A 27,946-nucleotide genomic window follows, 5' to 3' on the forward strand; every position below is an offset into this window, starting at 1 on the left:
CTTCCAGCTGGTCATCTCTGAAAGGGATGCGTGTGAGCGAGGAGACATGCCCGGGACGGATGAGGGTAGCTAGTGTCCAGCCCTGTGTACAGGACAGGCGGCTGCACGTGTGTGCAGCACCCTCTCCTGTAAAAGCAGCATATGCAGATGGGCTAGCCACTGAGCAAGGGTGGTGGAAGCCAAGGAGGGCACGTGTCTGTGAAGAACAGCAGCGTTGGGTTTGCCCCTTCACAGCCTCTCCAGATTGCGGAAAAGAAGAGGGGGTGGAGGCTGCTGTGAGAAGGAAAAAAAAAAAAAGAAAAAACAAAACCCAGCCACAACTGCTATAGAGATTGGCTCACTACCCGAGTGGAAGTACTGTGGCTGCTGCCCAGAGCACACAGGAGGCACCAGCGGCTGGGGCTCAGGAAAGGTCTCTAGGCAGTAGCCATGGCTTGGCCACCTCCCTACTGGCTCTGCCTGCTGGGGACCTTGGTAGGACTCTTGGCTACCTCAGCTTCCAAGAGCTGTCCAGCCAGACATTACCGGACTCCGGGAGGACTCTGCTGCCAGATGTGCAAGCCCGGTAAGAGTGGGGGCTCAGCAGGGCTGGGGAGATGCTGTTTAAGGTGAAGGGGGGTGTACGGGGTAAGACTGAGCTCAAGCAAAGTCAGGCAGCCTGCGGAGCCTGGAGGAATCACCTTGCCTGGACCTTGATTCTGGCCCCTCTGCTCACAGGTACTTTCCTTGTGAAAGACTGCAGCCAGAACAGAACAGCTTCTCAGTGTGACTCGTGCCTACCGGGTGTCTCCTTCTCTGCAGACTACCATGCCCGGCGCCACTGTGAGAGCTGCAGGCATTGTAACTCTGGTAAGAGGGGCGCAGAATGCAAAAGGTGGCACTGAGCACATAGGGGCTGCGGTGCTGGTGTAGCTGGTGTGCGGGAGTCAAAGAGCTTCAGCTGCTTTGAGGCTCATGGGAAGTGGAATTAAGGCTGAAACAGGGTGTGTGTGCTTTGGGCATGGCGGATGGGGAGACAGTGATTCATGGAAGACGTGCAGTTTTGAAGGGTTGGAGAGAAGGACTCTGTAGATAGGACTGAGACAATAAAATGGCGTAGTGTCACATGCCCACAATCCCAACTACAAGGCTGATGGATGCCGGAGGGTCACTTGATCACAGGAGTTCAAAGCCAGCCTGACCCTGTCTCAAAAAAACAAAACAAACAAACCAAAAGGCAAATGAGATGGCTCAGTAGGCAAAGATACTTGGCACCAAACCTGGCAACCTGACTTAATTCCCTGGACCATATGGAAGAAGGAAAGAATCAACTTGTAAGCTGTCCTCTGAGTTCATATATATGCATGAGCACACACAGAAATGAAAAAGTACAATTTTCCCGGTGTGGTGGCGCACACCTTTAATCCCAGCACTTGGGAGGCAGAGGCGGGCAGATCTCTGTGAGTTTCAGGACAGTCATGACTGTTACACAGAGAAACCCTGTCTTGAAAAGGAGGAGGAGGAGGAAGAGGAGGAGGAGGAGGAGGAGGAGGAGGAGGAGGAGGAGGAGGAGGCGGAAGAAGAAGAAGAAGAAGAAGAAGAAGAAGAAGAAGAAGAAGAAGAAGAAGAAGAAGAAGAAGAAGAAGAAGAAGAAGAAGAAGAAGAAGAAAATATATAATGTAAGGAGGGATAGTTCCAGAAACCAAGGTCTCAAAAAAGCAACTTCTAGCCAATGAACTGCCCGTGTTCCTGTATTCCCACAACACTTGCAGGACAGCTGTTCTGAACTTGGAGTTAGGAAATAACATCCGAAGCCAGGTTCCCCCCTGGCTTTTTTACACAAAAGGCATTTTGGGGAAAAGGCAGATAGACCTGTCCTTTTTAATTGATAAATGTCTGCTCTCTACAAATGAAGAGCTAGGGTATCTGTAGCTCTCTTTTCAGACTCCGCTGTCATTTCCCCACCTCTGCTGGAGATCCAGGAAGTCTGTGTTAGCGTACACTAGACGGGGCACACTTTAAAGAGGCCCCTTTGAAATAACGGTTGCTAGCGAGACACTTTTTCACATGCATAAAAAAAATTTAATTGCTATTGAAAAAAAAACCTCTGTAGGAAGTATAAATTGGTTTTAGTAACGTCAGAAGACAATGTGTTCTGGAAGCGGAGGCAACTAGAGAGTAAATTCTAACGGCAATTTGTTTTGTTTTGTTTTTTGTTTTTCAAGACATGGTTTCTCTGTGTAGCTTTGGAGCTTGTCCTGGAACTCACTCCTAGACCAGGCTGGCCTTGAACTCTTAGAGATCCACCCGTCTCTGCCTCCCAAGTGCTGGGATTAAAGGCGTGCGCCACCACTGCCCTGCCGGCTCTAAGAACAATTTAAGAGGAGCATCCCAGACGGCTACACTACAGCAAATATAATAGGAAACCTTGTCTGTGGGGATTTCAGATAATTCCTACAAACATATCACACTGTGCCCAAATCAAAGAGAGTTATGTGTCCAAGTGGTAACATTTCATATAAGTAGTTTGTCTATATCCCAGCAAGTCTTAGTTGTGACTTAGACATGTGATTTCACTAAATTGTCTTTTAATTTTTTTTTTTCCAATACAGGGGTCTCTGAGTAGCCCTAGCTGTCCTGGAGCTTGCCCTGTAGGCCAGGCTGACCTGGAACTCACAAAGATCCACCTGCCTCTGCCCTCCAAGGGCTGGAACTAAAGGTGTGTTCCAATACCTCCCGACTTAATATTATACTCTTTTAAAAAAGCAAAACCTTGAGCCAGGTTTGGAAGTGTATGCCTTTAAACCCAGAGGCAGGTGGATCTTTGTGCAATTGAGACTAACATGGTCTATATAGCTAGTTCCAGAATACCCAGAGAAACCCTGTCAAAAAAAAATTTTGTTTTCCACAACTCAGCAGTTGGGCTCGATCCCCAGCGCAGCCTTAAAGGGTGTTTGTTAGTCATAGGTCATAGTTGAGGGTTCTCTTCAGCAGCATATCACTAAAACTGAAAAGATACCAAGATTAACACGGCCCTGTGTACCACAGATTCATGAAACATTCCATCTTCTTATACACCAACAAGAACAAAATCATAATAAAAGCAACATGGTTTTGTTGTTGTTGGTTGGTTGGTTTTGTTTATTGTTTTTGCAACAGGTTTTCTCTATGTAGCCTAGGTTGGCCTGGAGTACTGCATAGACCAAACTGGCCTCTTCCAGGATCCGTCTGTCTCTAAATTCTGGGATTAAAGGCATGTGCCACCATGCCCAACAAAGCAACAGATATATTCCTAAAGCAACTTAAAAATAAGATTCTCTCTCCCTGGCAGCAGCCTCCTCAGGGTTGGGAATTCCTTAATCAAACAAAGCTCCTGGCTCACTCTGTAGCCTAGTCAAAAGGCCTTCTGCTGTCTGCCCTCAACCCCTCGCTGTGTCCCAGGTTGGCTCCACCACCTTTGTCTGCTGGTCTCAACCTAATCCAAGAGATCAGGCAGCCAGGGGAGGCAACAGAGAGCAGGTCCACTGGGTCTGGCCTTCCCAGCCCCCAGTCTTTAAGATGGGGAAGTCTGTGGTCAGTTCAGGTACAGTCTGGACCCCTAAGTCCCCCGTACTCCCAACTGAAGACAAAAGCACTTCCGTCCAGTGTCAGCAGCCCACCCAGCAGTGTCCTGAACCATCCCCCTCCACATTCGTCCCCCACCACTTCCCAGGCTTCTCCCACTCTTCCAAAGCAGATCCTGGTCCAGGCTGACTCACAATTCCTCACAGGCCACAGAGGAACTAAGGTTTTATGGCAACTTGATCAGAATTCAGAAAAGAGGCCATAGGACCATAGAGGAATTGTCCTTCTTTCTGTCCTGATAAGCCAAAAGCAGAAGAAAATTGTCAGAGTTGATGTAGGCCTTTGCCATCCACTGCTTCTACATCCCTCTTCTACCTGCAGGAATTCCCAGAGTGCTGTCCCACATCCAGATGTTGCTGCCTTCCAGGGAGTCACCCCACCCTCACCCCCACCCCAAGTCTAACCGGCACTGGTCCTACATTAGACTAAACTTTCTATTTTAAGAGCAATGGAGGCCTACAATCAAGCTAGTCTCTGATAAAGTTAAAAAAAAAAAAAAAACGAATAGGAATCATAGGGACGCTGTCCCTAACGGCTAAGAACGAGCGGCTCCTCAAATGTCCACTGGCAGCAGATTGGATGGATACAGGCATGGCGATATAGCCACACAATGGAGTACTACGCAGCCTCGAGAAATAATGATCTGTAGTTAGAGCCAAGAGCATAAGTGGAGTTCACAAAGCATTAAGTAAAAGAAGCAAGACAGAAATGAGGTCACATGGCCTGATTCCATTCATACCACACAGAAGGCTCAGAGGCGAGCACAGTTGTCCTGTGGTGGCAGAAGTCATAGTAATGGCTGCTTTGTGAGGGCTTTGTGGTGAGAAGACAAAAGAGGACTGCGTTGCTGTCTTTAACGTGCTGCTGATTGTACCCGTGCGTCTAATTTGTACTTTTAAAATTATTTTTTTAAAGAGATCACTATGTAGCCCTGGCTGTCCTAAAACTCACACCCAGCTGGCCCCGAACTCATAGAGTTCCTCCTACTCCTACCTCCCGAGAGCTGGGATTAAAGGTGTGCACCCCGGCACCTGGCAGGTTTTTTAACTTTTAAATTAATTTGTTTGTCTACTTGTGTGGAAGGAGGGCATGCCAGCCACAGTTCTCTGGTGGAAGTTAGAGGACAACTTTCAGGAGTCAGTTCTCTTCTTCCAACAAGTGGGCCCCAAGGACTGAACCTAGGTTGTCAGGCTTGGCACTGGGCACCTGCTGAGCCATCGCTCTGCCCTTGTCCTGGATCTTAATTTAGCTTTGCGCTTATGATGTGAATATTGTTGGGTTCTCACACCACACAAAGATGGGAGACAGACCACCAAAATCTATTAAACTAGAAGCAAACTTTATTCTAGAAAAAGAAGAAAATTTCTCCATGGGGCACTAAAAACTTCTCAGCTATACCTGTGAGCACAGCCAGAGACTGGGCTTCTGTAGCTGTGGTCATGGGCAGTTTTCAAATTCCCTTTTTATAATAAGAAGCAAGCGTTAGGCATGAACAAAAGAATTTTTACAATCTCAAGGTAAAACTCAGATACAAATTACTTTTTTTTTTTTTTTACAATTTCTATTAACAGAGTTTTTCAGTTAAACTAGTGTTTGTATTTGTTTCTTTCTGGCACTTTCTGATGGTGTTTACCAAAGCTCCACACTTCCCTGATATTGCCAGTTTCACACAGCAGGGAAGGGTACGGGACAATGCACAACCAGAAAGTCACGTACATCCCGTCATTTAAAAGTTAACTCAGCTCTCGTCAGTTGCTGGTCATGGGTAGCCGGGGGAGGGGGGGTTTCTAAAAGCTGACCCTCATTTTGCAGAGGACCCTCAGTCTTGCAGACAGAGCTGCCGGTTGTAAAGCGGAGTAACCCGAGACAGCTGCTAACAGTCTGCTCTCATTCTCCCAGGCTCACAACTTTATATTTCGTTATTTCTCCAGTCTTATTTCTGGGACCTCCATTTCTGTGTTCTTATTCTTGGACGCTCCATATACCTCTACAGAAGTATATGACATGCCAATCAAAAGCTGTAAAGTAGAGGAGAGTAGGAAAAAAATCATACAATCTCCGACTTTCAGTTCCTGTTTCTGAGCCCGTGAATTGTCTGTCAACCATTTTTCTTCAAAAACAATAGCAGGTGGCAGTGAGGGAGGGGCGGGGTGGGCAAGGATGAGGTGATGGAAATGGGGAAACATTCACATCCTTTGAACAGGTTCAGGTCCCTGAAGGCCTGCTGTACCCTGTTTCTCCTGGCCCTCCCCTCTCCCTAGGTCCTCTCATTCGCAACTGCACAGTCACTGCCAACGCCGAGTGCGCCTGCTCCAAGGGCCTGGAGTGCAGGGACAAGGAATGTATGGAGTGTGACCCTCCTCTAAAGCCTGCGCTGACCACACAGCCGTCAGAGACCTCAGGCTCACACCCTCCACCCACCCACCTACCTTATGCCCAAGGTATGTAGCAGGCTGCCCATTGTCCAGTTCGCTGGGGGCAGTGGAGCAGCCCACCTAGCACTGCCCGATCTGCACTTACGCCAAACTAGGCTCTGGGCCGGCTTGTCTTCCTTCTGTCTCCCTCCTGCAGAATCACAGGCTTTCGGTTCAGTGTATCCTCCGGGGGTGGAGGGGAAGGAGGGCAGGTTTTCTGCTGTGATAGATGCTGTCTGTTTCTTCCAGTGATGCCAGAGCCCAGGACGATCTGGCCTGCACACACCAGGCAGCCTCCTGACTCAGCTCTCTACACCCACTGGCCATGTGAGTTTCCTCCCTGCTAATCCCCATTCCTCAGAGAAAGGGAAGATGAAAGAGGCCAAGAGAGTAGCGACTGGGAAACCCCTAAGCATGGGGTGAAGAATAGGGGTACAGAGCTGCAGGAAAGTTCCGTGGATACGGGCGCTTGCTGAGCGTGAGTTAAGGACCAGAGTAATATGTGTGTAACCCCAGCATTCAGAGGCAGAGACAGAGCCACCTTTGCTGAAACAGCCACATTTCCAGTTCAGAGAGGAACCCTGCCTCAAGGGAGCACGCTGGACTCTGAATGCACACACGAGTACTCACTACGCACAAAGGAGACAGGAGAGAGGAGCAGACAGACAGAAAGACAGAGCGGGAGGCGAAGGGGGGAAAGCATGATCTAGCCAGGGATTAGGAGACGGGGGACTGGTGGAGCAGAAGGCTGATGACGGAGGGAAAAACAGATTGGGCTGAGGGAGTCCAAGGTTAGACCCTCCCGCAAAGCCTCTGGGCACCCTTGCCTATCACAGCCCGAAGACCCCTGTGCAGTTCAGACTGTATCCGAATCTTCGTGACCTTCTCCAGCATGTTTCTTGTCTTCATCCTGGGAGGAATCTTGTTCTTCCATCAAAGAAGGAATCACGGATCAAGTAAGAGATCAGCCTCCCGTCCTTCCCCAGCCCACCATCTCAGCCCTGCTAGCCTCACCTGCGGGTCCCATCCCGACTCCACCCTACTCTCCCCTTCACAGCCCCCACCCTCCACCCCACGCCCCCCACCCTCTTTTCTCTTCTCAGCTTTATCCCCACCCTCCCTACTACTGACCATGCCTTGGCCCGTTGTCTTTCCACAGATAGAGATGACCAGGCGGAACCTGAAGAGACCTGTCCTTACAGCTGCCCCAGGGAGGAGGAGGGCAGTGCCATCCCCATCCAAGAAGACTACCGGAAACCTGAGCCTGCTTCCTACCCCTGATCCAGCACGGGGTGGGGTCCTTTCCACCGAAGCGCCATCCAGGGGGATCTCCCCTACCATCTACCATTGTCATCAGAACCCTTTCCTGTGTACACGTGATACACCACCTTTCTGAGACTGAGAGTGACGTGGACAGGATCCCCAATGTGTGGTCAGCAATTTTGGGGAGGCCCAGGCTTTAGCTGGAAAACACACTTCATATAAATGAAGCCCTCTGGCTGGCAAAATTACATGCTAAGGGTGAAAACAGCCCACGAAGGACTGGAGAGATGGCTCGGCAGTGAAGAGCACATGTTGTCCTTCCAGAGGACCAGAGTTTGATTCCCAGAACCAGCAGGTGGCTCAACACCACGTGTAACTCCAGTTTCAGGGAATCCGACACCTTCGACCTCCTCTGCCACCTACAAGCGCAGAACATTCAGACACACAGACACAAGATTAAAAATAAAATAATAATAAAAAAAACTTTTTGACTAGGCCACGAGCAGAAGACCCGCAGAAGCCCTGGGGCCGGAAGGTCTCACCTGCCACGAAGGACACTATCTGCAGACACACGTACTTTCTGCTTTGGTTCCGTCTTCTCGGGAAGTTGTGACACTGCCGTGGGCAAAGCCGAGACTACTGAGACGTTCTCTCCGTTTAAGCCCAAGCTGTAAATAAATTCACTTTTCTATTTCTGTATCCACTGTCCTTTTCTCTCGGTGTAGACAGGCATTGGAACCCAGAGCCAGGCCTCATGGTCAGGGGCTCCAGTAACAACTGTGAACATCTACAAGTCATTTCCCTTCCTACAAAAAAAAAAGGGGGGGGGAGAGGAAGAGGAGGAAGGAGTGACAGGGGCTGGGAAGATGGTATGAAGGATGAGTTCTAGCACCCTTCACCAGAAAAAAAAAATAGACAGTCCTTACACAAGAAAATAAGGGAAAACAAACAAAAACTCTATGTGGCCCTGTGTGCTTGTAATTCAAGGGGTGCCAGGAGGGCAGGGCAGGGGTTGGAGTGGAGACAGGACATCACTGGCACTTGTTGGCCACCAAACAATTCCAGGTTCAGAGAGAGACCCTATCTCAAGAGAATAAGAAGGAGTCATGAGATGTGCAGGGTCCACACTGACCCTCCACACACAGGCTTGGCTGCGCACCCCTACCCCACACATGAATACACCACACACACTAATATAATTGAAAGTGAAACTCCACACCGTAGCTCTCCAGCTTCCTGAGACTGCAATCCCACAGCCAGGCCATACCCCATCTCACCCGTGAGGTCAAGGATCTAAACAGCGAGTTGCCACCTGGGCAGACCAACAGGATTCCACATGGACCTAAAAGAATGAAGGGTCCTGAGTCCTGCAGTTCTAGCTTCTGACTCCATCCCCTCTCCCGCCTTGACTTAGAGTTGACGGGAAACAAAACAGGTTTTGAAATCACCTGGGGATTTCTTGAGTGCAGGGTGGACAGAAGGACAGGGAGGAGGGTTCTGGCCGCTGCTGCTAATGGTTCCAGGCGACAAAGACAGTCGAAGTGAAAGTGAAAGAGAAGCGGACTAAGATAGCAGGGGAAGAGAGCACCAGCGGCTAGCCAAGCGAGGGGCGCTCCAAAAAATCCTCTCTTCAGCCCGGGATCTGTACCAGAGGAACCGTGGAGAAGGCAGCCAGCGAGGAGGAGCCTGAGAGCAGCCTCCATGGGCTCGGAGCCCAGCTGGTGTCTGCTGCTCTGTCTGGCTCTCTCTGGGGCAGCTGGGACTGGTGAGTGCCGAGGTCTGGCTCCGTGGTGGGGGAAGGAAGCCTAGAGCTAAGGGAGTCCCGGGAAGCCACCTACCCAAAACAACAACAACTTCCTATTGGCTTCTAAGCCCAGCAGATGAGTGTGGCTTAACAAGACGACATGAGAAGCCAATTTGGAGAGGAGTACGGCTGAGAACTCACAGAAAGAGTAGAGGGGCTTTCTCTGTGGAAAGGGCAGGGTACCACCATTTCATGGGAGAGGGCACTGCACCCTAGAAGGAGAAGGGGCTTCCCAGGTTAAGGAATCACTGGGGAGGTGACTCTGGAGCAGGAGGTTAGAGGTCACAGCAATGGCAGAAAGCAGAGGACTCTGGGCAGGTTGGGAAATGAGAAAATGGCTGTCAGCGTCCCTAGAAACAGCAAGAGCCCAGCTCCTCTCCCCAGTGGCAGGATTTGTTCCTTTTTGTTTTTGTTTTGTTTTTGTTTTACTGGGAACACCTTTCAAAAAATTTTTTTCCTTGTATTTCACAGTTGGACTGTAAAAATTTAAAAGCATAAATCCCCCTGACTCTGAGCAGGACTGATCCAGAACTTAAATAATTCCCTGAGTAGCTGCCTGAGTGGCAGGTGCCTCCCCAGAAGTTGGGTTTTTGGATGAAATGGCACCAAGACAGCAGGACCCAGAGGCCCTTACCTGGTGATCAGCCTGTGGTTTGGGAAAGGGGTGGGCAGCAAATATGGAGGAAGAAGGTGTTCATCTCACTGTTCCCGCAGAACCCCCCACAGCAGAGAGACCGTGGCAGCCCACCGACATAGTCTTGGACTGCTTCTTGGTGACAGAAGACAGGCATCGAGGGGCTTTTGCCAGCAAGGGGGACAGGGAGAGGGCCCTGCTTGTGCTGAAGCAGGTGCCAGTGCCGGATGATGGCTCCCTAGACGACATCACTGATTTCCAAGCCAGCACAGTGGACAAAGAAGACTCACCTGTTATCTTCGAGGCCTCAGGTAAAAGCCTTCTTCCTTCCTAGGCTTCCTCCGTGGGGACAGCTCAGGTCCCTGTCATATCTACCCACCCCTGCTTCCCACCCGCCTAAGGGAGTCTGTCTAATATCACTTCTGTGACCACCCTTCTCCCCAGTGGACTTGGTACAGATCCCTCAGGCAGAGGCCTTGCTCCATGCAGACTGCAGTGGGAAGGTGGTGACCTGTGAGATCTCCCAGTACTTCCTCCATGCTAGACCAGAGGCCACTTCAGAGAGAGCAGCTTGGTTCATGAGCAACGTGCAGGTATCTAGAGGGGGACCCAGTGTCTCCATGGTGATGAAGACTCTAGAAGATGCTGAAGCTGTCTGGCACCCTACACAGAACCTACCCCTGAGTCCCCAGGGTACGGTCAGAGTTGCAGGTGAGAAAATCAAAAGCAGCGGCACGAGGTTTCCTTTTATGTTTTTATTACTGTGTGTGTGTGTGTGTGTGTGTGTGTGTGTCTGTATGTGCCACAGCCCATAGGTGGAGGTCAGAGAACAACTTGTGGGAGTTGGTTCTCTCCTTCCACCGTGCGGGTTCAGGGACTGAACTCCATTCACTAGCCTTGGCAGCAAGCCCCTTTACCCACTGTGCCATCTCAGTGGCCCCAAGTTTCTTTCTTTTAGTTGTGAGAGCTGGGATAGAAGGAAGAAACAAAGTCTATAATCTATCACATAGGTCCTCTTGGGGTACCACAATATAGACCTTCATCTTTTCCTTCTAAAATATCCTAAATCCCAGAACAGGGGACCCTGGGAGATTCTTACTTGATTAAGGCTCAAAATATAAAAACCATCAGGTATTTTCTCCAAAATGGAGATGACTTTTCTCTCACTGGGCTGTCGTGGGGAAATGAGGTTCTTCTGTCTACACCTGTGGCCACCGCTCTCTTCTTTAGCCAAACACCTGTTTTCTCTCACTGAAAAGCCACACTGCTCTGGTTTCTCACAGCACTTTCAACAGAGCACAGGGAGACAGAATTTGTTCCCTACCTCTTATTAACAAAACCCAGCCCTAAGGGAGGAGCTTGGTCCTGCGTCAACTTGCTGGGTCATGCTTTGTTGACACCCAAGGGAGACTAGGCAGGGAGTGGATGGGGGTGGGTAAAGGGATGGGGGAGAGAGTGGAAGGAGAGGCGGGAGGAGAAGCTGGACGGGATGTAAAATAGTTGAAAAATTTAATTAATAATGATAATAACCAGTCCTTGTCCTCTCCCATTTAGCGCCACCTACGAGGCACAAAGAAATTAGGAACATGGTAGCAGGTATCTGAAGAGTCCAGTTCAATAATTTGCCTCTAAAGGGAGACATCCAAATCCACAAAGGATGGAGATGTGGGGGACTCCTCTCCGATCCCTGGAAAGCCATAAGACATTAACCTTTATAATTACTTTGTGCTGAAGATTGAGCTAGAGCTTCGTGCATGCTAAACAGCCTCTCTACGCTGGCCTACAGCTGCGACTCCTTTTTTCAGTTTTATTGTGAAATGGGGACTCTCACCAAGGTGCCCAGGCAGGCCTTGAACTTATGACCCTGTTATGCCTCCTGAGTCACTGACAGTCCAAGTAGGCACTACCATTCCCACTGCCTCTACGGCCCTATCTAAATGAACCCTGACACATCAGAAAAGATGTCCAGCATCGACCACAGGTCTTGTGTGGCTCAGTGCTTCTCCCTTTTTGAGATGATTTAAACCTAAATATAAAGCCACACTATGGTGGTGCGCGACTGTAATCCCAGCACTCAGGAGGCAGAGGCAGGTGGATCTCTGTGAGTTCAAGGCCAGCCTGGTCTACAGAGTGAGTTCCAGGAAAGCTAGAGTTACACAGAGAAACTCTTGTCTCCAAAAAAAAACAAAAACAAAAAACCCAACAACAACAATAACAAAACCAAACCGACCAATAAGTGAAATAGCATAGACCCACACGGCTTTGACCAGTCTCACCAGATATTCATCTTGTCCCACTTCCTCTCTGCCTCTGTTAAAGCAGACATTCTCCCCTTGAACTGACTAGACCATAGGGACCACAGCACTTCACCCCCAGATGTTCCTTCCCATGCACAGCTATAGCTTAGAGCTGAGAGTCATAGCCACCAAACAAGGATCCCAGAAGCATATCAAGGCTGGGCAGTGCGCTTCTCATAGTAACGAGGGATCCGGTGCACATAGAACTTAACCGTATTTTAGTCACGGAAGAATTAAATAGTAAACCTGGTGGGTGCAGTCCTAGCACTGGGGACCTAAGCAGTAGGACCATGAGTTCAGGCTCCCACGGGTGCCATGCTGCCCTGGCAGAACCCTATTTATTTGCAGGATAGGAAATGAACTCAGTGGGTACCACTGTTCGAGGCAGGGAGCTGGAGAAGCTGTCTGCCCACCACTCAGAGGCCATGTGACCCGGGGAGGAAACAGTCCACAAGCCACCTTCTATTCTCCCCACAGTGGAGTTCCAGGTGACGTCAGAGACCCAAGCCCTGAATCGCCTGCTGGGGTCCCCTGTGACCCTGCACTGCAGTTTCTCCATGGCACCCAGCCTGGACCTCATTGGGGTGGAGTGGCGGCTGCAGCACAAAGGCAGCGGGCAGCTGGTGTACAGCTGGAAGGCAGGGCAGGTGCAGGCTACGCGCAAGGGCGCAACGCTGGAGCCTGAGCAGCTGCATGCGGCTGGAGATGCCTCGCTCACCTTGGCCAACCTCAACCTGAAGGATGAGGGGACCTACATCTGCCAGATCACTACCTCTCTGTACCAAGCTCAACAAATCATCCCCCTTGACATCCTAGGTAAGGCGTGCTGGCCTGGGTTATTCTGGGGAGAGGAGAAAGAGGGGTGCCTATGGGGAGTCTTTCCCAGACTAGAATCCAAACCCAGAGGGAATCTCCTGAGAAAAAGAATGCCGTTCCCACAGCTCAAACACGGCATCTGATAAGGAGTCCCCACTGAATGCCGAGATAACTCCCCCAAGAAATAGCTAGTCCTGAATCTTGCAGCCCTGGCTGGCTGGCTGTAATTTCAGTCCCTAGACCACTTCTTGAGGGGACCCTGCGGGTGTCTAGGCAGGGAAGCGAACCATGAAGAGGTAAGAATGAAAACTCAGTTCACACTGACTTTGTCAACTTGGGTCAGACTTGCAGAGGGTGACATCAACAAATTTAAACACGGTGTCATCTGGGAAGAGTTTCCTGGTGTAATACAATCCCCCATAATTACATCAGAGCTGTCACTTCTCCCAAGAAGATGGGTTCTAGTGATAGGCTACCCGTACTAGCTTAAGGGTCTAGAGAAGGCTCTGGCCTGGTCTGTCATACTGGAAATGTAAAAGTCATTTGGGCTATTAGCCACCTCGACCTGGTTGCAGGAGCTTGGAGTTGTATAGCTCTGGCTATACAGAGACTGTAAGGGCCATTTAGACTATTAGGTATCTCTGGAGCTGGTTGTGGGAGCTTGGTGGAGCCTCTGGCCATAAGGGTCATTTAGACTACGAGTCTGTAAGAACTTGATATGGCCTGGGCCAACAGTTGACACAGTTCACCAGACTGTTTGTCACTCCTAATTCCCAGCTTTCTGGATGTCAGAATAGGATTTCCATATTTCCCATTGGAAAGACAGTCCTGTGTGCTTAACATTCCTGGCTTCCTTGGAGATCTGTGGGCTCAAGGAACTCCATGCTTTGCTCCCAATACTTCCTAAGGGGGTGGTAGTCAAGGGCAGGCAGAGGGAACAGTTCTCATCACAATGAGCAATCACTGCTTGCAGGGGTAATAAGGAGCAAACCAAGGGGGTTGCCTGTTGTGGCTCAGTGGTACAGCACTTGCTTGTACAAGTAAGACCCTAGGTGGAATTCCCAGCTCTATTTTTAAAAAATGGGGGGGGGGCTGGGCAGTGGTGGTGCATGCCTTTAATTCCAGTGCTTGGGATGCAGAGACAGGTTCTCTCTGAGTTCGAGGCCAGCCTGGTCTACAGAATGAGTTCCAGGACAGGCTCTAAAGCTAGAGTAACCCTGTCTGGAGGTGGGGGTGGGAAGAATCATGCTGGCCTGTCATTGACTTTAAAGTTCCAGAAATGATTGCACTCATGACCCGCATCCAGGTCGAGCCCCTGGAACATGGAAATGTTTCTGTCTCCACAACCTACCTTCACTCTCAGAGGCCTCAGGCTCCTCCATGGGTCCTGATCAGCCACCTCTACAATCTTTCTCCAGCTCCCCCCAAAGTACAACTGAGCTTGGCAAACAAGGATCTGCCCCCCTCCCTGATCTGCAGTGCTGCTGGCTATTACCCTCTGGATGTGGTGGTGACATGGATTCGGGAGGAGCAGGGTGGAAGTCCAGCCCAAGTCTCTGGGGCCTCCTTCTCCAGCATCAGGCAAAGCATGATGGGGACCTACAGCATCTCTTCCACCGTGACAGCTGAGCCCGGCCTGGCAGGCGCCACTTACATCTGCCAAGTTACCCACATCTCCCTGGAGGAGCCGCTGAGAGTCAGCATGAGGGTTTTACCCGACACAGGTATTGAGAGTGTCCTATCTCTTCCTCCACTTGAGACTCCCCTACTTCCGGGTGCAGATGCCCATGCTCTTGCTCCGTTCCACCCTCACACTCTTGACTTACCTCTCCCAGAGTGGCAGCCACTATCGCTACAAATCCCTAGTCTCCAAGTAATAAGCTTGGGCTGGAGAGGCAGGTGCTGCTCCTTCCCACTAGGAGCTAGTTCAGCAAGAAGGGAACCCTTACGACCAGAGCACAGCCCATGTGAACACCAGATTGTACAATAGCCTACAGAACTTAGGGAGCATGGCTATAGCCGAGGGCGTATGAGAAAAGGAGCAAGAGACAATGATACTTCAGGGTAGTTACATCTGCACATTTACGTGACCAGACATTGGAAACTCCACTCTCTAGACTGTTTTTAATATTTCATGAGTTTGAGCGGTTTTTCCTGAATAGAAGTGCACCATGTGCATGTGACGCTCATGGAGGCCAGAAGGGGGCATCATATCCCCTCGGACTGGCGCTACAGATGGTTGTCAGCTACCATGTGGGGCTGGGAATGGAACCCCCCCCCCCCCGGGTCCTCTGCAAGAGCAACAAGTGCTCTTAACTGCTTAGCCAACTCTCCACTCCCAATATTCTCAACTTTTTAAGTATGATATCACACATTACACCTATTTATTTTTGGAACTGGATCTTACTGTTATTCAGGCTGGCCTCAAACTCCTCTGCCCAAGCAATCCTCCTACTCAGCCTCCCAAATAACTGGGACTACAGATACCATCGCCACGTCCAACACTTACAGATGATAAGCTGGTATTTGCAACACTGAGCAGTTTGCCCAAGGTTCTCCACCAGTAAATAGTGAACGAGAAAATGTGACCAGCAGGCAAGCTGAATGCCCTTACAAGCTTACGCCCTATAATCTCAATGGACCACATGCTAGAACTTCATCCCAAAAGCCACAGGATGTTGCAGTTTTAAGCAGAAAAGGATATGAACCTCAAAATGAAAGTATCTGAGAGCCCAAGACATCATTTGGTTGCTCACCAGACTATGAGCTTCCCCAGAGCTCAGATTTTGTTTGAGTTCACATTATTCCCAGCTATTTGCTGTTAGTTGCTCAATCTCTTTTGTGAAACATTTTCAAATGTCTGAGGTGGAATGGGGGATAGTGGTGTGTGTGTGCCCATAATCAGACTAGAAGCCTGCAGCAGGAGCCTAAGTTCAAAGCCAGTTTGGATGTCAGGGAGACCCTGTCTTAGAACAAATCCTGATGTGAAAAGAGGCAGAAAACAACACACAAATCTGAGTCTTGAACAAGGGCAGGCCCGCAGCGTGCGTGGGCCCAGGGCTCCCGTGGAGATGCACAGGCACCCACAGCAGTGCTCGGCTTCCTAAGGGGAGGGGTGCTCCTTCTCACCCACAGAGCCAACAACAGGCTTTGGAGTCTTCTTTGCCACCGTTCCCTTCGTTCTTGCGTTGTTGTTTCTGAAACTCTGGAGATAGCAAGGTGAGTCTGTATATGAACCCCACTCCTGAGTACCTGCCCTCCCCCCCACACCAGAGTTGAAGTCCAAAGTACTGGGTTCCAGGTATTTCCACTGTGTCCCCAATTCCTGCTTTTGGAAGTACCCCATTTGAAACCAATCTTCTTCTGTTTTCTCTCTGTTTTTGTGTCAAGACCTGCCATGACTATGAGGCACTCCAGGTAGCTGCTCTCTTGCTTCCAAGGAAAAAGCAGAGTACCCGTGTTCTAGCTACTGTAAGGACTCTGTGCTGAGCTGAAGACTGAAAAAGGCCTGAAGAAGGCACCATGTGGGAGTGAGGTGCTGGTCTCTGCCTTCCTTCCCTGTCGAGAAGACCCTGGGCTAATCAAAAGGGAGGCAACAACAGGAGGGCAGACTTGTCTGAGTGGAGGCTAATACCACAGTCAAAGGGAGCAAGTGAAGGGAGAGGGGAAGAGGGCAGGGCCGGCCACTGCTCACAAACTCCTGATACTGTCCAAATAAACGCACTTTGTGTCTACACAGCCAAGCTTTTCTACTTTCTTGTCTTTCTCCGTTGTCCCACCAGATCCCCGCGCCCCCATTTCTCACTGCTCCAACTTGCAACTTCAAGGTGTGAAGCAGGGGCCCTCAGAGGCCTGCCAGGGCTACACCCCACTGTGGTATAATCAGAAATTAAGGTTTGGACCCTTCCGACAGTTGCCAGGGGTTTGTGATTCTTAGGTGACACTCCCTCAGCTGTAGGAGGTTTCCTGTGTTCGTTTCTATGAGGTATGTTATGGATACACACAACTCGGCATATAAAAATTGTGGATTATGAAGTCTACTATCAAAAACACAAAACAGGGATGCTGGAGAGATGGCTCAGTAGCTAAGATTGCTCTTCCAAAGGGCCTGGACTTGGCTCTTGGCACCCACTTGGCAGCTCATAACCATCTATAGCTTATCCCAACACCCTCTTTCTGACCTCCTTGGGCATCAGGCGCATGCATGTGGTACACAGACACACATGCAGGAAAAGCAAGAATGCACACAAAATAAAAACAAATATATCTTTTAAAAAACATCTGTGTTTGTGCATGCCTGGGCGCGTGTCTGTGCACCACATGCATGAAGAAGTCTGCAGAGGTCAGAAGAGTCGCTAGAGTCATCCATGGTTGCGAGCTGCCATGTGGATGCTGGAGAGAGAAGCCGGGTCCTCTGGAAGTCCTCTTCAGATGCATCTACTTTATTGTTTTATGTGTATAAGCATTTTGTCTGCATGTATGTGTGCGCATCACCTGCATGCCTGGTACCAGAAGAGCATCAGCTCACCGGGGGCTGGAGTTACAGGTGGTTGTAAACCATCATGCGGGTGCTGAGAATCAAACGTGGGTCCTCTGCAAGAGGAACAAGTGCTCTTAACCCCAAGCCAACTCTCCAGTCCTAAACAGAATTTAAAAAACAAAACAGGGAAGCCGGGCGATGGTGGCACACGCCTTTAATCCCAGCACTCGGGAGGCAGAGGCAGGTGGATCTCTGTGAGTTTGAGACCAGCCTGGTCTACAGAGCTAGTTCCAGGACAGGCTCCAAAGCCACAGAGAAACCCTGTCTCGAAAAACCAAAAACAGGGGTGGTAGTATATGCATTTAATCCCAGCACATCAGGCAGATCTGAGTTCAAAGCCAGCCTGGTCTACAGAGTGATTTTCAAGACAGCCACGGCTACACAGAGAAATCTTGTCTTGAAAAAACAATAAAAATTCCCTGGGCTGACAGGCAATGTGCCTTTTTTTAATCCCAGCACTTGAGGGGCAGAGGTAGGCAGAGCTCTGAGTTTGAGGCCAGCTTGCTCTACAGAGTGAGTTCCAGAATAGCCAGGGTTGTGATACAGAGAAACCCTGCTTCAAAAAGAAAAAACGAAGAGAAAAGAAGAGAAAAAAGAAAAAGAAAAAAAAATTCCTGGGCTTAGAGCCACAGAGCAATGCCTTAAGGTGTTGGATGGGCTGGAAAGACTACAGAGCACTGGCTGCTCTTGAAGAGGTTTGCTTCCCAGCACCTACATGGTGGCTCACAACCATGTGTAAATCTATGGGATCCGATGCCCTCTTCTGGGTGCCAGGCACACATGGTGTAAATAGATGCATGCAGGCAAACGCTCACATGCTTACAATAAACAGGAATCGGTCCTAAAGCGAGCTTGCTATTTCAGAAGACCTTAGTCTGGAGAATGTATTTAAGAGACAAGCACAGTGGTGCACACTGGAAACCCCTGTCCTGAAACACTAAAAATAAATAAATAAAAATTAATTAGAAGGGAGGAGCAAACTATGCATGAGGACGAGAAAAAGGAGGTAAGGGCTGGAAGCCTCATCTAGGCACAAGCCGTAACGGACGATAAGCAGGTGGAGGCAGCCGGGAGAGGCCTGAAAAAGCCTGCCGTTGTTTGCCAGTGTGAGTGCCCACTCCGCTTCCTGTCATCACTTCCTCTCACCAGCACCTGCACGGGCTGGGCTGCTTCATGTACGAAGGCTAAGAACACAGACCACTTCCTCTGCCAACACAGAGACTTTAATTTCCAGGAAGACCGAAGAACACACACCAGGCAGCCCTTCTGGCCTACAGCCAACCTAGGATGACACCCTCTTCTCCCCATCCCCGGCACAACCACCCAAACAACAACCAAAATGATGTTGTGGAAGGAATTTGTATTTTTCGCCGTCGCTGAGAATACATGAAATTGGTAGATATGTCACATGCCTTTGGTGGAAATACAACTCTTACTGCTCTATACATAAACTATGAGACTGGGTTAGGAAAAAGACAGAGGCAATGACAGACACAATGGAAACCCCACATCGTCTCATGACAAACCAAAGAAGGGGATGTGGGAAGCTTGGCTTCACTGGCTGCAAAGTCCCAGGGTTAGAGGCATACTTGCTCATGCACATGGGTGGTGGGAGGAAAGAGACTGCAAAGACACAGAAGAGGGCTCGGGGTGGGGTGAGAAAGAAAGTAAAAGGGCTAACACCCCAAAAGAACAAAACCAACTACACCTGGTAAGCCTTAGTGGGACAGAAACCCAGGAATGAATTCCCGTGCTAGGATTGGGTGGGCCAACCGGGTAAATTTGCTCCAGGCTCAGAGTACATCGAGGACAGTGTCGGTTCTTCTCCAGCGGTGACCCCCCCTGCACTAGGCAAAGAGAAGCCTAGAGGATAGTGGAGAACTTCGGGGGGACGGACGTTGGGAGAGTACACTGACTGCTTTCTTCAGCTCTTCAGTCCCGCCCTGAGGCAGGACGAAGGGAATGTGAGAAATGGGCAAAGGGAAAGAAGGATGGTTTTGCAGAGTGAAATGCTGCTGCGTGGAAAGCGGGCACGCGGGCTGGCACGGCCCCAGCCTCCTCCTGCTTGTGGACCAGAGGGCAGAAGTAATAAAGTCCTGAGAGCACCCCCTCCTGCACTCCCCCCAGCACCTGGGTTTATGGCATGCGCATCCTCTGTGAGGCTCAGCAGCAGCTCCCATCCTCAGGTTTCAGCCTCTATTCGCACAGGGCATGCAAAGGGAGTGGAGGAGAGGAGGCAATGCAGAATTCAGACAGGGGAGGATGGTTCCAGAGAAGATACTGAAGGAGGAGAAGCAGACAGCTCCAGATGCGAGGCCCCATGCTGGCACAGCAGTGCGCAGCACACCTGTCACGGGCACAGTGCGCAGCACACCTGTCACAGGCACAATGCGCAGCACACCTGTCACGGGCACAATGCGCAGCACACCTGTCACGGGCACAATGCGCAGCACACCTGTCACGGGCACAGTGCGCAGCACACCTGTCACGAGCTGGCACCCCTCCCATCCAAGACTGAGCTGCGGGCTTTGCTGGAAAGGCCTTCCTGCCACATCCCTATGTCAGGCAAGAATGAGAGAAAGGTGTGGAGGAAGGGGTTCTGTGGGAGCCTGGGAGTCTCACCATTTCGCACCCAGTCCCCATTATCAACAGCAAGGGAGGCTGAACTTCAATAACGAGATGGCAAGAAGCATGTTCCCAAACGCTTGCTGTTTCAAAGCTGATTGGAATCATTTGGTGCCCTCATGAGCAACATAGAACAGTTCAGAAAAGATGAGGAGACAGCGGCTCCTCCTAGACAGAAGCATGTGGGATGGCTTCTAGGAAGATGTAAGAGTCTCCTACTGTTTTTATAATCAGTGAGTACTTGTTTTCTAGGCCCACAGAGAACAATGTCTAAGGCTGTAAAGTTCCCCAAAGACACAGAACATCTTACACTGACAGACAAGCAGTAACTACAAAATTCCAGTTTGACTTCTGTCTTTAAACAGACCTCTGGGACCCGAGACAGGCTTGGTATGAGAGAAAGGTTCCAGGGTAGTGGTTACCAACTATTATATAAAACAGGCAGCAAGTCATTACTTCCCAAGTAGTCTGGGTCCCTCGTGCTGAAGGCCAGCCTAGCTGGAGACAAACACCCTTCTCCTTCCCTCGGCCATGCCAGCTTCTCAGACACTTCACCTCTGCCATCCCCAATGTCCTCCCTCCCCTGGCCACAGCACTTTTAAGCTGGGGTGAAGAGGGGGTGCCAGCTGTTGCTCTTTGGGTAGTGACGTCACGACCAGCCACGCGCAGCATTTCTAGTGTGAAGGAAGAGTGCAAATGGTTGCAACAGAAAAGGAGGCATGGGTGACGGAGAAGCCTGGGCTAGAGTGGAGACAGGCAGATGAAGGGGTTGGCTGAGAGAGCAGACAGGAAGAAAAAGACATGAACTTGGATGGCAATGAAGAACAGGGACGGGATGGCACATTCTCAAGTAAAAAAGTAGACTGGACACAGGAATCAGGAAGTCCCAGACGAAGAAGAAAAAAGAGACAGGAGAAAACAAGAGGGCAAGTTACATCGCGTTACTAGACAACCAGGTCTCTCAGTTACAGGCAACCCAGTCCCAAGGTCTCCCTGGGACACAGGCAGAGACAAACAGCACAGCCACACTTCTCAGCAGAAGGGGCCATCTTCCTACAATTCTTTGAAGGGGGAGGCTTGTCCGGCAAGGAATCTCCTTGTCTTTGCCCTCCCTCCCCCCACCAACCAGGCGATGATCCCACAGCAGCGGTCTCCATACCTCAGTCAGAGCAGCCCCACTCCCCAGCAGGCAGGCAGGCAGGCAGGCAGGCAGGGCTGGGAGAAGACTCCAGGACCTTCCCACCTCTTCACCCCATGGCAACCTCAGGGATACTTACTTACAATAACGACCACGATGATGGCACAGATAGCTCCCAGCATGATCATCATCTGAGGAGACATGACAGAGCATGAGCCCTTGGACTCAGGAAGGAAGAAGGGAACGAGACTAGAGACTAGAAGACATCCACAGGCTTCTGCTTCTCCCAGGCTCAGAAAGACAGAGCACAGACTCTCAGCCTTGTTTCTGCTTAGCTCCTGATGCCTGTTCATTCTTTCTTGGAATTCCAATTGAAAGGCAAATTTTGTGAAGTGTTGGCTACGTCTACAGACATTGTAATACATGTACTGAGCCAGGGTGTTGCTGTTGGGGGTCTGAAGAAGAGCCAGGCGAGAATTTCTGGAAAAAAAGCTACTTCACTAGCCTAAATTCTAAATTCCTCTACACAGGGCTTTCTCTGTGGTTCTGAATACTCTAGCCTACCCTGGCGGCCAATGCAGGTAATGCATATCAAGGAGGTGTGCAGACCTCGGAGGGAAAAGCAGGCGAGGGCAGGGAGGCGCACCTTGCAGTTTTTCCACCAGTACTTCCTTTTCAGCTTGGCAGCGCTGCTCTCAAACTGTGACGCTCCGGCCTGCAAGGCGTCAGCTCGGTCATCCAACTCTGACAGCTTCTGGTCCCTCTCTAGGACCTTGTCCACATTCACACGCATGATGTCCACCACCTGAGGGGGTGCAGGAACAGACCTTCTGAGATTTCCCTACTAGAGACAGAGGAAATGAGCAATGCCCGGGAGATCACAAGCCAAGGCCTGTGAGTCCAAGGGCTGTTTGGCCCTGTATAGAAGAGAACAGATGAGATGATGCTTTCTGTTCCCGAGATTCTCGGTTTAGAAACTCTCGGGGACTGGCCAGGTACCTACCTCCTCCACTTGTGCCTGGGTTTGCTGTAGTCGTCTATTACTGGTCAAATTAGGAGGAGGACCAGGAGGACCTCCACCTGGGGCGGCCCCTTCTGTTCCCTCAGCGGGCGGCTGAGCTGGAGCAGACCTGTGGAGAGAAGCAAACAGTACAGTGACTGAGATAAGGAGAGACTCACAGGCATCGGCACGTACTGCCAAGCAAAGCGTGAATGCAGACAAGAGAACTGTTTAGCTCCTCTGCAATCCCAAGAGCTGAGATACAGCCTAGAGACACGGGGCAGAGCACGAAAGATCTCCTGCCATTCGGATGAGGGTCGCAGTGCCATTAAGAGATCTTGATTGGGGCTACCCTGTGATGTAAACTCAGGCACATCCTCTGGCAAATGGCCATAGGAACAAACACGCCAGCCTTGACCTAAATGGAATTTGCCTGGCCACTAGAAGTTCTTCCCATGAAATAAAACAGGAAAACCCAAGCCAGAAGAGAAAAGATTTGTAGAAAAGACTAAACTGTGAGGACAGTTGTGCTCTGGTTGGAGTATGACGGGGCAAGCTTGTGGGGGGTCCGGCCACAGTTAGGTTTTCTACTATAATTGGTGCATGACAGCTGCTGTAAAAACAATCTGGAGGCTCACCAAAGGCAACGTCTGCATAGACGGAGTGAGTCAGGGATATTTGCGTTATTTTTGGCAGAGAGAAGATAGGGGTTTCATTTAAATTGAATCTGGGGCTTAAAGCAATTACATTAATTGTTCCAAGAGCACAGACCCAAAGTAAACGCTAGAAATAATCTTCCCTGCACATGCAGCACCGTCGTCCCGTCCTTCTTCAGACTCAGCAGAGTCTCAGGGTGCTGCCCTGGGCCTGGGTCCGGAGAAAAGCTTGAACTGCGCTACTGCGCAGCATGTGAGGACGAGCCCCTCTTCCCGCACTGACGGCCGAGAGGGGATGATTCTGAGTGGGCTTGGTCTTGTCTTTGGTTTTGGTTTTTGGTTGGTTGGATTTTTTTCTTTTCTTATGTATTTATTATTTAAACAAATTTAGAGGCAGGTATTTCCTGTTCCCTAGCTGTCCCAGAACTCTCTCTGTAGACCAGCCTAGCCTAAAACCGAGATCCACCTGCCTCTGCCTCCCAAGTGCCAGGGTTAAAGGTGTGCGCCCACATGTGTAGTAAATGCGAGGTCTTTAAGAAAAACTTGTCTCTGACACTCACCAGCTAAAAGTTCCCAAAATCAAACCTACAAAAGGAGATTTTTTTTTCCCTTCCATGTGGAGGCTTCACAAGCAAGGTAAAGAGAGATATCTAAAATTTGATGGAGAATAGAAATTTCTTAAACTCCATAAAACATCCTTGCCAGAGAAGTCCAAGAATAAATAAGGTAGAAGTTAAGCCATCATGAAGTTGCCAAAAAAGTAAATTCCTTGATTAATCACAATAGAATTAATACATTGAATCTCCTTTTCCATAACTAAGTAACTTTCTTCTAGACAAGATGCTCTCGCCCCTCGAGAGGCCATATTCAGATTACATTGGCTTCTTCCATTTAAAGAGTCACTTTCCCACGTCCTCCCTAGACACTGAGGAAGGAAAGGAATATGCAGAGCCGCGGGAGCCACAAGGCTTGCGCTGCTATTGAGCGAGCTAAGCAATCTAGTTCTAGACTGAGGGCAGGGATTCCAATGAGTTGGTAGCAGCTAGTGTTGGAAGGAGTCCAGGATGGTGGCACCAATGACAAGACTAAGGTCAGAGACCTCGTGATTCCCAGCTAGCCATCATGCTTTCCCTACCTCCTCCAGCCTCATACATGAAATGACCTGGAGCGAGTCGGCTACAAAGGGCCCCTCCCCAAATAAAGTAGCTTGTCAAAAACGCACAAAACGTTAAAACCACAAAACCCAAAAAGAAAGGATGGGATGACTGTGAGCTTTTAGAGGGCTCACTTCACTTACTACTTGTTAGGAGCTGGAAACACTCCACATCAACCTACCCAGGGAGTTATAATCCTTATGTAATACAAGTCACTCCTTTTTTTTTTTTTAATCATCAAAAGAAGCAACACAAACCGAGTGGCGCACACCTTTAATCCCAGCACTTGGGAGGCAGGGGCAGGCAGATCTCTGAGTTAGAGGCTAGCCTGGTCTATGGAGGGAGTTCTGGGACAGCCAGGGTTACACAGAGAAACCTGGTCTGGAAAAGCCAAACAAGGGAGGGATGGAGAAAGGGAGAAGGGAAAAGAGGGAGGGAGAGAGGGAAAATGTAAGCACACACACAGAAATACATCTAGCACTAGGCAAGCGATCCAGGCAATGAATAGAAAGGAAATCCTTCATTATGTGTATGTGATCATGAAGTGAGTTCTTAATTTATCTAGCCACAGATCTTCAGAAGACGGTGATGCTGAACACAACTGAGACGAACTATGTGTTTTGGATGAAATGAAGAATTAACTGGCCTCCCTAATTCTCCTCCAGTACTTGGCTAGGGCTTGATCACTGGAAAGCACCTTAGCATAAACGGCTGCATCTCTTGCCACTGTCCCCTGAGACTTTCTGAGCGGCTCACAAGGCGCCACAGAACTAGCAAGTAAGTTTCTGCAGCTTTGCTCGCAGCCATGGGGCAGGTACACCACACTTTTTTGGGTGAGGGGCATGCAGAAACCCAGAGACTGCAGGCAACCCGAGTTACTACGCACGGGTGCACCAATAAATCTTCCCAGAGGCAGATTCTGTCAAACAAGAAGGGTCTCCCAGTTCCCTGCCCGTTATCTATACCTCCCCCAATTCTTCCCCTTTGGGCTTCCACGATACAAAGACGAGAGGAGAGGATGCAATGAACGTGGGACCCCCGCGCCCCTGCCCTGCAGAGGAGTGCCGACTGCAGTTGGTGCGGGATGGAGCGCTGCCCGCATCCCGGGGTGGCCCGGTCTGGGGGCGGCGCGAGCTGGTGGTTCCCGGCGTCGCTGCAGCTGCTGCAATGCGCCATTTTCCGTCCCGCAGAGTTGGACACTGCGGAGGGAGAGTCCGTAAGGAGGTGTCGAGGACCCTAGACCAGAGTCAACTCACATTTTTCTGATAGAGGAAGTGGAGGTCCGTCCCTCTCTGGAGAATGCAACGAGACAGATAGGGAGCCGCTGCGGATGAAGCAGATGGAACTGCGGAGCTCCGCCTCACACGCGCTACCCGGAACTCTAACTGCTGTGGAACTTACTGCAGGTGCGGCGCCGACTCCCGGCTTTATTAGCGATGACCACGCCTCTCGGGTGACGTTGAAACCTCTAGATCCAATCCACGCGGGGTATGTCCTCCCAGCCCCGCCCCTTCAGCTACACCAATCACAGCTCTCCTCTCATTCATTGCTCCTCCTTCACCGGCCAATACAACGGTCGTTGTTTAACGTCCAGCTCAGACTCAGCGCTTGAGTTAGGCGGTTTGTGGCGCCTGCCAACCAATCGCTGAGCCGGAGGCTCCTGCCACTCTTACTGCGCCCGCCCACAGCACCTGGCGAAAGGAAACCCAGGTGACCTGGACCCTGGAATCCTCCGGGCTGCGGTGGCTCAGCATGGGTGCAAATTCATGGCGCATCGGCTAGACGGCCCTCCTGCCACCCTCTCCGCTTGAGAACGTAAAGCCAAATGTTTTTTTTCAATATAGCCTCTCCTAAATGAACTTCGTCCTAAACTGCTCCGTCTAGGTTACCACAGCGACTTAGTTAACCCAGCCCAGAAACTAGACTTCCCAGTTTTGGGGTTTGGTTGGTTGGTTTTGTTTTGTTTTCTCTTTCCTTTTTTTTTTAAAAAAAAAAAAAAAAAAAAAAAAACTTTTTTTCTCATTTATTTTTACTTTATGGTACAAATTTTTGCCTGCATGTATGCTTGCCTAGTGCCCTTGGAGACCAGAAGAGGACTTCCCTGAAACTTGATTTACGGATGTTTTTGTGTGCACGTGGGTGCCTGAGTGCTGAGATCTAAACCCTCTGCAAAAGCAGTATCTTTTCAACCATTGAGCCATCTCTCTGCAGCTCCACCCCTTCCCCTTTACACCACCTCCAAAAACTCATTAAGGAGTAGATTTTTCCTTTGTGGGGAGGGGACTGTTAAGAAGGTTTCTCTATCCTGGCTGTCCTGGAACTCGCTTTGTTAGGCTGGCCTCGAATTCACCGAGATCCGTCTGCCTCTGCCTCCCAAATGCTGGAATTTAAGGTGTCCACCATTACCTCCTGGGCTGATTTTTCTTTCTTACTATTTAAAAAAAATTTTCTTCTTTCTTCCAATAGTATCCCTTTCCTAGACATCAATTGTAAAACTCAACATTATTTTATGCCTCACATCTTAAAAAGCAGTTATACATGTGATTTTTTTTTTTCTTTTTGTTTTTTCTAGACAAGGTTTCTCTGTAGCTTTGGAGCCTATCCTGGAACTCGCTCTGTAGACCAGGCTGGCCTTGAACTCACAGAGATCCACCTGCCTCTATCTCCTGAGTGTTAGGATTAAAGGCAAGCACCATCACCGCCCAGCGTGATGCATTTTCTTAGCCCTGGAATTTTTAATTTACATTTATTGAAAGCTTGGATTTGTCTTCAGTGTAAATTTTTATCTCACCCTTGGTCATTCATACAAAGGAAAATGGAAAATAATAACATAATAATGGAACACCTACAACTTCACATTCAGAGGCTTTTTTATTTGTTTATTTTTTAAAGAGGCTTGTGTAGTCCAGTATGGCTTGGAACATATATAACCAAGAATGACATTGAAATTCTGGTCCTCCCTACTTCCACTTTCTGAGTGCTGGGATTACGGATGGACACACTACCTTCCTTGCCAGAATGTTTGAGTCACACTCAGTGTCTTTTACATGCCAGCAAATTACTCTGCCAACTGAGCCCCGGCCCCACCCCCAAGCCCAGTTCTCAGCAATTCCTAGTTTTCCCTTGGGTGGATGTTCACATGCTAAGTCTTCAGTGGTGCAGCATTTCCCAAGCGGCTAAAGATAGCCCTCCTCTCCCTCTGGAATGTTCTTTCAAGCCTCTGGCATCCATTTTCCAAGGTTTAGTGCTCTTGAGCAGGTATGACAAACACAGTGTGGTTACTACCTAAGAGCTACAGCAAAGCACCCCAGTTTAATAGATGCCAAAGAGCCAAAAGAAAGAAAGGAAAGGGGGACACACTAGGCTCAAGCCTGTGCCCAGTCTTGTTATCAGGGTACCTATCTAAATACCGTAATCACCATGCGTGGCATTTATTTTTCTTTTTTAAAATTCTTACTTTAAATCCTATTTTTGGTTTGTTTTTCGAGACAGGGTTTCCCTGGCTGTCTTCAAGCTCAGAGATTCAATTCCTCTGCATCCAGAGTGCTGGAATTAAAGGCGTTCGCCAGCAGGCCTGGCTCTTAGATCTTTTCGCCTCAGGCAGGCTGTGACTGGGTTTGGTTTTCTGAGATGGATCAAGTGATGCTCTGGCTTCAGCCCTCCCGGTGCTGAGATGACACTGAATGGCATCTTAAAATGATGCTCTTGAGTTGACAAGAAAATCAGCATGGTCTCAAGACCAACAGGAGCGGAAGCTGATGATCCTCCAAGAGGCAGCTGAACATGGAGCACGGTGGCCTCGTGGGTGCCACTGTACCCTAGGAAACAACACGAAGGTCTTTCTCAAAGTGAGAAGTCTAATAGCAAGTCCCTGCGTGAGGCGGGAACCCCTATGTTGGCAACTAAGAGGTTTTAAAGAGATGCCACTCAAGTGTTCTGCAAATGAAATTATTGGCAAACTAGGTGCCTGTTTAAGCTCTCTCTCTCTCTCTCTCTCTCTCT

At 49.7% G+C, this 27,946-nt stretch overlaps 3 protein-coding genes across 12 annotated transcripts; 2 read left to right on the plus strand and 1 right to left on the minus strand.

Moving 5' to 3' along the window:
- Positions 1–82: 82 nt before the first annotated feature.
- Cd27 (CD27 molecule) lies at positions 83–7,412 on the plus strand. Its single transcript, XM_050164051.1, has 6 exons — positions 83–565; positions 718–849; positions 5,865–6,044; positions 6,267–6,344; positions 6,854–6,973; positions 7,177–7,412. The coding sequence occupies exons 1-6, from the start codon at positions 430–432 to the stop codon at positions 7,296–7,298; spliced, it is 768 nt and encodes a 255-aa protein (XP_050020008.1). The 5' UTR covers positions 83–429; the 3' UTR covers positions 7,299–7,412.
- On the minus strand, positions 4,922–25,335 carry Vamp1 (vesicle associated membrane protein 1). Of its 10 annotated transcripts, XR_007595687.1 has the most exons (8): positions 25,201–25,335; positions 22,138–22,264; positions 21,781–21,939; positions 21,274–21,325; positions 7,823–7,948; positions 7,406–7,699; positions 6,124–6,944; positions 4,922–5,621 (listed from the first exon to the last, which is right to left on the minus strand). XR_007595687.1 is itself a non-coding variant. In XM_050164052.1 (5 exons), coding segments are annotated over exons 1-5 (393 nt in total). In that variant the 5' UTR covers positions 25,203–25,335; the 3' UTR covers positions 16,712–17,371. The 10 variants fall into 10 exon arrangements, 1 of the variants encoding a protein (XP_050020009.1); XR_007595691.1 differs by lacking the exons at positions 21,274–21,325; positions 21,781–21,939; positions 22,138–22,264; positions 25,201–25,335 and adding exons at positions 8,558–8,622; positions 8,729–8,871; XR_007595690.1 differs by lacking the exons at positions 21,274–21,325; positions 21,781–21,939; positions 22,138–22,264; positions 25,201–25,335 and adding exons at positions 8,500–8,622; positions 8,729–8,871.
- On the plus strand, positions 8,621–16,570 carry Tapbpl (TAP binding protein like). Its single transcript, XM_050164050.1, has 7 exons — positions 8,621–9,045; positions 9,799–10,029; positions 10,163–10,429; positions 12,493–12,831; positions 14,250–14,555; positions 15,967–16,050; positions 16,222–16,570. Exons 1-6 carry the CDS (start codon positions 8,982–8,984, stop codon positions 16,044–16,046), a joined length of 1,287 nt encoding a protein of 428 aa, XP_050020007.1. The 5' UTR covers positions 8,621–8,981; the 3' UTR covers positions 16,047–16,050; positions 16,222–16,570.
- Positions 25,336–27,946: the final 2,611 nt, after the last annotated feature.

Source organism: Alexandromys fortis, unplaced genomic scaffold (assembly GCF_014885135.2).
Source record: "Alexandromys fortis isolate MF-2015 unplaced genomic scaffold, M_Fortis_MF-2015_v1.1 scaffold_150, whole genome shotgun sequence".
NCBI classification, from domain to species: domain Eukaryota; kingdom Metazoa; phylum Chordata; class Mammalia; order Rodentia; family Cricetidae; genus Alexandromys; species Alexandromys fortis.

Coding starts and splice junctions, on each gene's coding strand:
- Cd27 (XM_050164051.1), top strand. CDS start 430: ATGGCTTGGCCACCTCCCTACTGGCTCTGCCTGCTGGGGACCTTGGTA. Junction 6,045..6,266: donor CCACCTACCTTATGCCCAAG/GTATGTAGCAGG, acceptor TGTTTCTTCCAG/TGATGCCAGAGCCCAGGACG. Junction 6,345..6,853: donor TCTCTACACCCACTGGCCAT/GTGAGTTTCCTC, acceptor TGCCTATCACAG/CCCGAAGACCCCTGTGCAGT.
- Tapbpl (XM_050164050.1), top strand. CDS start 8,982: ATGGGCTCGGAGCCCAGCTGGTGTCTGCTGCTCTGTCTGGCTCTCTCT. Junction 10,030..10,162: donor TGTTATCTTCGAGGCCTCAG/GTAAAAGCCTTC, acceptor CCTTCTCCCCAG/TGGACTTGGTACAGATCCCT. Junction 10,430..12,492: donor GGGTACGGTCAGAGTTGCAG/GTGAGAAAATCA, acceptor TTCTCCCCACAG/TGGAGTTCCAGGTGACGTCA.
- Vamp1 (XM_050164052.1), bottom strand. Junction 21,326..21,780: donor ACTGGTGGAAAAACTGCAAG/GTGCGCCTCCCT, acceptor ATGTCTCCTCAG/ATGATGATCATGCTGGGAGC. Junction 17,425..21,273: donor CATCGTGGTCGTTATTGTAA/GTAAGTATCCCT, acceptor TTCCTCTTGCAG/AGGACCCACGTTTGATTCTC.